Source organism: Triplophysa rosa, linkage group LG11 (assembly GCF_024868665.1).
Source record: "Triplophysa rosa linkage group LG11, Trosa_1v2, whole genome shotgun sequence".
Classification (NCBI taxonomy): Eukaryota; Metazoa; Chordata; class Actinopteri; order Cypriniformes; family Nemacheilidae; genus Triplophysa; species Triplophysa rosa.
The window spans coordinates 15,735,839-15,745,604 of record NC_079900.1 but is presented as its reverse complement, the minus strand read 5'-3'; the positions used below and the strand labels follow the sequence as shown (position 1 = coordinate 15,745,604).

The 9,766-nt window shown below is 40.1% G+C and overlaps 2 protein-coding genes across 2 annotated transcripts; both read left to right on the top strand.

Moving 5' to 3' along the window:
* On the top strand, positions 1-5,140 carry LOC130562263 (all-trans-retinol 13,14-reductase-like). Its single transcript, XM_057347169.1, has 11 exons — positions 1-388; positions 594-776; positions 987-1,228; positions 1,768-1,969; positions 2,262-2,459; positions 2,540-2,659; positions 3,200-3,338; positions 3,459-3,568; positions 3,770-3,936; positions 4,048-4,207; positions 4,327-5,140. Exons 1-11 carry the CDS (start codon positions 232-234, stop codon positions 4,467-4,469), a joined length of 1,821 nt encoding a protein of 606 aa, XP_057203152.1. The 5' UTR covers positions 1-231; the 3' UTR covers positions 4,470-5,140.
* Positions 5,141-6,027: 887 nt separating this feature from the next.
* Positions 6,028-8,857, top strand: cdk21 (cyclin-dependent kinase 21). The gene is made up of 7 exons (XM_057346978.1): positions 6,028-6,257; positions 6,340-6,472; positions 6,635-6,802; positions 7,242-7,351; positions 7,462-7,512; positions 7,582-7,714; positions 8,195-8,857. The coding sequence occupies exons 1-7, from the start codon at positions 6,028-6,030 to the stop codon at positions 8,270-8,272; spliced, it is 903 nt and encodes a 300-aa protein (XP_057202961.1). The 3' UTR covers positions 8,273-8,857.
* Positions 8,858-9,766: the final 909 nt, after the last annotated feature.

Sequence of the window (9,766 nt, the reverse complement as noted above, 5' to 3'; positions counted from 1 at the left end):
TTGAAAGGTGGAGGGTATTCATATATTGTGAACAATGGTGAGGCTTGAAGTCAACTGCACTAAGCGATCCTTTGTATTGAAAATTGATTTACGTGTTACGCAGCAAACCTTACGCAATTTAACAACACATCTCGATTGGTCAAGTAACATCCGAGGAGGCGGGGTCTTGAAGATACGGCATGCGGAAGCGTGCCTGCATTATAACATTTGACAACACTTGAACTGTGCAACATGTGGCTCGCTGTTGTCATAATCTGTTTAGCTTTACTTGCTATTCTTCTCAAATATGTGTTGGGAACTGGACCGAACCCTTTTGACATCGACACCCGCGACGCGCCTAAACCCATGGTGTTCGATCGTAAGGTGAAGAATAAAGTTTTAAAGCAAGGTGAGTCGAGGATACGTTGATCCAAGTGCACGCAGACACTTCATGCAAGCTTTGTTGACATAAGATCATTTAACAGTGCCGACTGTTAGGACAGAACGCTGTATCTGAATAAATATCTCCATACAGATTGCATGCATTAAATGCGTTTGTTTTGTTTTTGTGGCACATTTATTTAGTCTAACTGCACTTTTCTTTTCATATCTAGGCTTTCTGGCAACTAGGATCCCTCAGGACTTGGACGCAGTAGTTGTTGGCAGTGGCATTGGTGGATTGGCAATTGCTGTCCTGTTGGCTAAAGTAGGTAAAAGGGTTCTGGTTTTGGAGCAACATGACCGGGCTGGAGGGTGCTGTCACACCTTCGCAGAGCAGGGCTTTGAGTTTGATATTGGTAAGATTGATTTGGTTCTGTACTTTGATCAGCAACAAAGCTAGAGAGTTGCACTACATGACCAAACAGTATTTACATGTCCACATGATTTCTCAGATTTATCAGTACAGCTCTCTGTGTGTAGTTTGGCGAGTTATTCAATACACTTAACTAATCATTTAATCAGATGTTTGGGGTGATCTAAATGTCCTTTCTTTTCCTATGTCTAAGGCATACACTATATTGGCGAGCTGCTGGATCATAAGCCAATGCGCTGCATTGTCGATCAACTGACCAATGGACAATTGCAGTGGGAGCCATTGGATAACCCCTATGACCATGTGGTTTTGGGCCCCCCGGAGGACCGTCGCATTTACCCCATCTACAGTGGACGAAAACGCTTCCCAGACGAACTGAAGAAATGCTTCCCAGGGGAGGAGAAGGCCATTGATGAATATATGAGACTTACCAAGGTACTGTGAGAATAAAATGGATAGTTGTTATATTAAATTATAGGTCTAACTGGTGATTTGAAAGCTGTAACATATCTAGAGCATTTGTAATAACCTTAGTGGTTTATATGAACATTTTTACAATAATGTTTAACAATATAAATAAATATGAACATTTAAATCCGAAAATGTATGATACACTTAGAATCTTTTTTCTGTGTGTGTTTACAAAACAGAACTCTATACCTATATGTACTGTAGGGCTGATGCAGATCATATAGATCACACGTTGTCTTCTAAAGGTCTATAGTAATTGCTGTTATCTAAAATAATTGCAGTTAGGGTATATATTTTTGATAGGATGATTATTTAATTATTGTGACAGCCCTACAATAAGCAGTAAACATACAAAGTGTCTCCAGGGGCAAAATGAGTCACAGCATCCACGCCTTCTAATCTGTTTTATGGGACTGTAATGATTGTCACTACACAATGTATGACCTTACACACAGCCAGATAACCATTGTGAACGTAACCCTGTTTCTTAATGTGCCCACCAGAAAGTTGGGGGTGGTGTGTGGTTCATGGTGCTGCTGAAGCTCGTACCAGTCCCTCTTGCAAAGTTCCTGGTGCACACAGGTCTGGCCAATCGTATCTCTTCCTTCTTCCGCTATGCCTCCCGCAGCCTGACCGAGGTGGTGAATGAGCTCACACAAAATAAAGACCTGAGAGCTGTGTTCTGCTACATCTTTGGAACCTACGGTGAGATCATCCACCTGACCGGGCCGAGTGGTTAAAGGGACATCTTTTAGTCACCCTCATTTCAAACCCGTGTGACTGACTTTCTTCTGCAAAACAAAAAAGAAGATATTTTGAAGAATGTTGGTAACGAAACAATGGCGGTACCCATTGACTTGCATTGGTTTTGAGCCAGTACAATAGAAGCGAATGGGTACTGCCGTTGTTTGGCCCACAGAGCCAACAAGAAATGAGATGTATCGGTGCAGTGTGCCTTTGGCTTATTCAGTGTTTGTGTGATACTCTTTTTGAACAGGTAAAATGCCCAAAGACTCAAGCTTCTCCATGCACAGTCTGCTTGTGCGGCACTATCTGAATGGTGCCTGGTACCCGAAAGGTGGCGCTAGTGAGATTGCCTACCACATGATCCCCATCATTGAGAAGGCGGGAGGAGCAGTGCTTGTTAGAGCACCTGTCAACCGCATACTTCTGAATGACGCTAAAGAGGCTATTGGTAAGAGCTTGGCTCTCTAAGCTTTTATACGCGTAGCACAAGTTTGTACTAACCGGAGGGTTTGGTTGGCATGCATGCAGGTGTGAGTGTTCTGAAGGGCCAGGAGGAAGTGCACATACATGCTCCCATGGTGATTTCAGATGCTGGAATCTTAAACACTTACCAGAATCTTCTACCCAAAGATGTGCAGGCCATGCCTGGTAAGAGAGTCTATGTTTACATTGTTATTAAAGCAGCACTTTAGAACATTTGCTCACGGTTCCCCCATGTGGTTGATAAGTGCAATTGTCTGTTACCAGTGTCGTAAATAATGTCGCTGTATAAGCTTCCCCGTGGGCAGCGCAATACACGTGAATTTGTTGACTAAGCTGATGAAACCGGCAAATGCAGAAACTTTCTTTGGAAACCATTTCGCACTCTTCCGCAGGCAGGGGATGGGCGGGGCTGTGTGTACCGACCCGAACACAGAACTTACAGAGTGTGGTACTGGTTGTAGCCGCTATGAGGCTGTTCAGGTAGCTGCCGGAGTAGAATTCTAATTCTAATAGATTTCTTAAGAGTTGTTCTAACCCTGAAATAATTTTAGAGACTGAAATAATTTTAAGGTCGAAAAACTACAAAGTGCTGCTTTAAATAGCTGAAACTTGGTTCTGTACTGCAATGCAAACATTGAGCGTCTGTCTGCAGTGGGCAATGACAATGTGCACGTTTTTAAAATGACCAAAAGTTTCTCTGTGCAGCGATCCAGAAACAGCTGAGTATGGTGCAGAGTGGTGACGGTGGTCTCAGTGTCTTCATTGGTCTGGAAGGGACAAAAGAGGAGCTGGGTCTAAAAGCAGACAATTACTGGATCTTTTCTGAGAACAACTTGGATGACCTGTGAGTGTCAACGTAAACCTGTATTGGTGTTCACCGGCATCTTTCATTTTCTAAACCACTGTTGCTCTACACAACAATACTTCTGCTCTCATTTGCTGTCCACATCTGCTCTTCTATCAGAGTGGAGGGCTACATGAAGGGGAAAAGAGAAGAATCTGTTAAGAACATCCCTCTGATTTTTGTCGCCTCACCCTCTGCCAAAGATCCCACCTGGGAGGAGAGATCCTCAGGTACAGGCAGGGTGCCCTGTATGAAAGTAGTAAGCAGCAAAAAATATAAGTGCTGTGGTTCTATGATATCTTTAGCATTTAGCATTTGTTATTTATCACACAGCTCTTTTTAAATCAAGAGAGAACCCGAAGAACCCAGAGGTGCTGCCGGTAAGCAATGTTTGTAAACACTAATGTAAACTATTTTGTTTTTCTACGCAGGTAAATCCACCCTGACTGTTGTTAGCTTTGCTGACTATGCATGGTTTGAAGAGTGGAAGGATGACAAAGTGAAGAGCCGAAATGCAGATTATAAAGAATTGAAGGAGACCCTCATCAATACTATTTTGGAGATGGTGACTCAGATCTATCCTAAGATCAAGGACAAGGTATGCGGTTTTACCATCTTGAAAAGTCCGTCATCTCTCTGCTTGTCTTAGAGTTGCTCCTTTCTCCTACTCTTCAGTGTTCACCCTTTTTTTCTACTTTTATTTTTGTAGATTGTATACGTTGATGCAGGGACCCCAATCACGAATCAACACTACATCGCCGCTTCTAAAGGCGAGATATATGGTATAGATCATTGCCTTTCTCGCTTTACTGTAGAAATGAACGCCACCATCAGACCACAGACTCCTATTAAAAACCTCCTCCTCACTGGTAAGTGTGTGGTGCGAGTCGACATGTGTTTGTTTATTAATGCGAAACTGTGTCTGTCTTGCACAAATGTATTTTGAGATGTATAGTTTTCGCTGATTGTCTCTGGACGTTATTCTCAGGTCAGGACGTAATGTTATGCGGCTTCGCCGGAGCGTTGGCAGGGGCGCTGACGTGTGGTTCGGTCATTCTGAATCGCAATCTTCACCTGGATAGCATCGCTCTTGCTAAGAAGGTTAAGAACAAGAACAAGAAGATAGAATAAGTAGTTTGTAATCCAGCCCAGTCAGAATCAGATGACTTTTAATTGAAGGACAATTCTGGTAAAAACGTTTAGATGTTGTTGAGCGTGCTGCAGTCTTTATGGGTGAGTGATTCCGACAGAATGAATGACGTTTTTGATTCTCTGGAATTTTCCGAAGGTGTGGATTCTGTGTGGGCCTACACATGACTACTTAAGTGTGCTGCTTCATAATCATTGCCCAGAGCTATCAGATATGACTCACAGAGGACAGAGGTTATCTTTGAGATTAATGGAATATTAATAAACTACTACTGAAAACACAACATCCGTTTTATTAATTGTGTCTAATTTGTAATAATGTCATAAATCTTGAATTTACATGGAGGAAACCATTAAAGGGAGACAAATTAGTTTAATCTTTTTTAATCTTCCTGTTCATCAATATGTGAAATACTTTAAACGGGCACTTAGCACAGACTGCATGCAAACTGGAGTTTACTAAATAAATGTTATGCACTTTAAATGTGTGAGAGTGTTAATGCAGTGTTTTATAAAGGGTTATATCCTGCTGTCTTATCAAATTATGATTCTATTTGCACATGTGCCCTTTGACAACTACGCGTTTTGCTTACTGTAAGTGATTTTTCATAAAAGAATGAAACTGAGTATTCAATAAAGTTTTTTTAATACTGTTTTTTCTATGTGTATGTCTCACCGCAAGAGGGCAGTGTGGTTTATGTGAGTATCCTAAAATGGCTTTTCAATGCAGATTTAGTATTTTTTAAATAACTTTAAACTTAGTTTGTTTTACAGTCAGTAGTACAGATTTTACACATGAGTAAATCTGAATTCTGCGTTAGTTGTTGTGATGCTGAGATCATTTTAAAGCCGCACCGTGAATCTTTACACAATGTGCACTTTTCTTATCACAGATGTGATTTAATACTTACGATTTCTCAAAACGTGTAATATTAACTGGTTAATGAGAGTTAAAATGAGAGGTGGGAAATCCATGCAAAAGAAAATCCACAGCTGTTCATTGGCTGGTGCAATGACAGACGCCCATATAAACCCCGAAACTGCTCTACACGAGGGTTTGATTAAAATCATGGCAATCACTGCATATTGATCCGTGTCAGTGACAATCCTGCTTGTTTTTCGATGACATTGGAAATAAAGGTAAATTAGAAACGCAAATGATTTTTATTTATGTCATGTTTTTTTTCTTGCAGAGAACTTTCTAATCGTTTGGAGAAGTAACTTAGCTTGCTACCACGTTATGCATGTTTGTAATGAATAGTTTAGGCAGACACAAATATAACGGACACGATTAAGATGGATTCGATTGATGGTTGACAGGCTACGTCATTTTAGACTAGTTTAAGTGCAAACTAAAAAAAAACCAAATAATGTTAACTAAATCATGCATTTACATAACTTATATATATGTCCGTGTGGTTAATTAAGTGAACGTCATGCAGTCCAAATAATATGAACAAGAGACCGGTAAATACGCAGTATTTACATTTTATTTCTTTTTATCTTTCACAGTAACACATTTTTTTAAATTCATGAAAATATGGGCGATTGCTCTTGGGAACTGTCAGATTATGAGATCCTGGCAGAAATTGGCCAGTGCGCCTATGGAAAAGTGTACAAGGCCCGAGAGGTCCGTGACCGGCAGCGCCTCGTCGCGGTGAAGCGACTCAACATCTCCGAGGACCCGGAGACTGGCATCCCTCAGTTCATGATACCAGAGGTGGCACTTCTGCGGAAATTAGAGCATTACAACCACCCAAACATAGTCAAGTGAGTTCAGATATCATCAGAAACCCCAGGCTGTAGAGTTTTTCCTTTGATAATTATTATATATGATAACATCTCCCCACAGGCTGCTGAATGTCTCGGCTGGATGGCAGAACCAGATCTTTGACCTGACATTGGTATTTGAGTACATTGATCAGGATCTGTCCACATTTCTCAGCAGAGCATCAGAGAAGGGCCTGGCCAGGGACACGATCAAGGTTTTGTATCTTCCAGTCTGCATCCAGTCTTATACGTATATTTTCGTTCTCATATAAGCCGTTTGGTTTGATATTCCCTCTATAGAATACATTATATTGACATCCTTTTGAGACAAACAAAATGCATCTCATCCCCGTTCTTGTGATTTTGTCTTTGTTTAGGATGTAATGCGTCAGCTGTTTAGTGGACTTGACTTTCTCCACACTAACACCGTCATTCACCGGGACCTGAAGCCAGACAATGTTCTTGTGAGCAGTCAGGGAGAGATCAAGATTGCAGATTTTGGTCTGGCCAAGATCTATACGAACCATATCGCCCTCACCCCATGTGTAAGAATATGAACATTCCTATGAACATTCAATCCCACACAGTACTACAGTGCAGGGATTTTCAAATGATCCCAGGGATCCCAAAATAAGATGAACCTGTTGTGAGGGACCCTTTCTCAAATACATATCCATCTAATTTTTTTATGTGTAAAGAAACATTTAAACTTTGTTAGATAAATAGTACATTTGATATTATAAAGACAACATATTGTTTTCAAACTATAAACAATTCAGGAAACTATGCATGAAGCAGAGAAGCAGATTAACACTTAGAAATTAAACCATGAAAATGTTCAATAGGCTTTCACAAGTTTTGCTTTATCTTGTTTTCCCTGGAATTTTCTATGGACCCCTTGCAACCTTCTGGGGTCCCCAGTCCGAAAACCCCTGCTACAGGATTGATAGCGAACCCCTGCATGAAATGTGTTTGTGTCCATAGGTTGTGACTCTGTGGTACAGTGCTCCTGAGGTCCTGCTTCACTCGAGTTACATGTCTTCAGTTGATATTTGGAGCGCTGGTTGCATCTTTGCAGAGCTCTTTTTGTTAAGGTGAGAGCAGAACAATCTCATCGATGTGCTGCTGCTATGAGAAGTGACATCTTTAGTGGTAGATCATTGAATTATGAACAACTAAGTATGGATTTTATTTTTTTCCACAGGCCTTTATTTCACGAATGCACAGAGATCCAACAGCTGCAAAAGATTTTTGAGTGAGTAGAAATAATATTAATTGCAGTCTAATAATTAAGCATTTTTTCTGATCATGTTTTTTCTCCCAGAGTTATCGGTGTGCCAGGTGAGAAGGACTGGCCTATAGAAAGTGCTGTCTGCTACAATCCTTCCTGGGCTGGGAAAAAGCCAACAACACAACTTCTTCCCAACCTGTCTCATGAAGAGAATGACTTACTCTCTGTACGTATTCCTAATCGATTCTTAGAAGAAGAGCTTTTAAAGGGAAAGTTCACCCAAAACCTTTGAGTTGTTCTAAATCAATATAAATGTCTTTGTTCTGATGAACACAAAGAAAGATATTTGGAAGAATGCATATAACCAAATGGTTCTTGGACCCCATTGACTACCATAGTAGGAAAAATACTTTATTGTTCTGTTGAACACAAAAGAAGATATTTTGAAGAATGTCGGACAGCAAACAGTTCTGGGGCACTTTTGACTACCATTGTCATTTTTCCTACTATGGTTGTCAATGGGGTCTAAGAACTGGTTGGTTACCAACATTCTTCCAAATATCTTTCTCTTTGTTCAACCAAACAAAGAAATTTATACAGGTTTGGAAGAACTAGAGAGTGAGTAATTCATGACAGAATTTTTATTTTGGGGTGAACTATCCCTCTAATGAATTTACATACATCTGACACTTCTCTCTTGATGCAGCAATGTCTGGGATTCAATCCCGCTCATCGCATCTCTGCCTGCAGTGCTTTGGCCCACCCTTTCCTGACATGCCCCTAATGTCAGCACATAAAGGGGCGGGGTCACAGAGAGAGATAGGCTCCCCCTACCAAGTCAGGATGATAAGATGAGATAAAGAAGAGGTGGTGTCACTGATTTGGATCTTTAACAAGTTAGGCTGTAGTACATTAAGGACAGTTATGTTTTAAGATCTTTCAGATGAATTAGCAAAAATATACATTTTTTTGTATTGAAGAAGTGCACTTTAGCCCTTAGCACTGATATAATTGTTTTACTTTTTGTTAATAGATGATATCAAGAATTTAGGGGCTGTTTTGTTTTCTGTTTCTACTGATAATAGCACTAATAGTCAATGATTGCTTCACACATGTCCTTTGACTGAGGTGTATAATAATGAATTGTTGCAGCAAATGGTTGTTTAATTTCAACGGGTACGTTTAATGTCTTTTCAATGAGTTCTTATTGTAAGTTAGTGCGTTTTTTGCCATGATTTGTAAAGTGACAAGTGTTTGTTTTTAAGGCAATCTATGTTTTGAGTTCTGAGACAAAATTGCTTTGTTTGTGTTCGGTGTGTCTCTTTGAAGAATCTAAGGAAAACTCAAAGAAAACAAAGAAAAAAATATGTTTTTTTATCGTGGGCTCACTTATGACATTGATCTTTAAAACTAACTAAAGTATTTACTGATAAAAGTTTTGTTCATTTTCAATATGCAATGTATTGTAGATTAAATAATTTCATATATGTGGCTATATGAAGATGTGTAATACACACCACTGTGCACATCTGTTTGCCACCTTTGTTCTTGATTGCCATTCAAATTTGTATCCAGATGGTTAAGTTAAATAAAAAAAGACAAAAGAGTAAATATGATAACTTTACACAAGGTGACCATTAGGAGGCAGTAATGTCACAGTAAAACCAAATGCAATTTGAAAATGTCTTTTTGGAATGCGTGACAGCTGGCATGTCTATGTAATGTAATACAGAGGGTTTGCGAGTCGTCCAAAGATCGGTTTAATTGTTTCGTTTAGTAAGTCGCTGGTCTAGGATGTTTTTCTACCTAAATACAATATTTTATAATCTGAGCTGCGGCCCCTTGAAACCCCCCTTACTGTTGCAGGCCCGCTACTCTATTCATGGGTTATTTTTCTCTCTCTCTCGCTCTCTCTCTCTCTCACACACACACACACACACACACACACACACACACACACAGGCTTTGGTTGACTATCCCCGTGGGGACAGTCCATAGGCGTAATGTTTTTATACTGTACAAACTGTATACCCTATCCCTAACCCTATCCCTAAACCTAAAGATCATAGAACACTTTTTGCATTTTTAGATTTGTAAAAAATATTGTTCTGTACAATTTATTAGCTTTTTTGACCCTGGGGACCTCAATTTTGGTCCCCACGGTGACACGAGTCCCCATGTGTTGGTGTGTATTCAGGTTTAGGTCCCCACCGGGATATACATACATGAACACACACACACACACACCCTAAAAGGGCTTTTCACTCTCTCACTGTGC

What these genes read in the sequence shown, in the direction of transcription:
- LOC130562263 (XM_057347169.1), top strand. Translation starts at nt 232, where the DNA reads ATGTGGCTCGCTGTTGTCATAATCTGTTTAGCTTTACTTGCTATTCTT. An exon ending in AATATATGAGACTTACCAAG is followed by an intron (nt 1,229 to 1,767) that starts GTACTGTGAGAA and finishes TGTGCCCACCAG; the next exon opens with AAAGTTGGGGGTGGTGTGTG. An exon ending in CTGGGAGGAGAGATCCTCAG is followed by an intron (nt 3,569 to 3,769) that starts GTACAGGCAGGG and finishes TTTTCTACGCAG; the next exon opens with GTAAATCCACCCTGACTGTT.
- cdk21 (XM_057346978.1), top strand. Translation starts at nt 6,028, where the DNA reads ATGGGCGATTGCTCTTGGGAACTGTCAGATTATGAGATCCTGGCAGAA. An exon ending in AACCACCCAAACATAGTCAA is followed by an intron (nt 6,258 to 6,339) that starts GTGAGTTCAGAT and finishes ATCTCCCCACAG; the next exon opens with GCTGCTGAATGTCTCGGCTG. An exon ending in CAGCTGCAAAAGATTTTTGA is followed by an intron (nt 7,513 to 7,581) that starts GTGAGTAGAAAT and finishes TTTTTCTCCCAG; the next exon opens with AGTTATCGGTGTGCCAGGTG.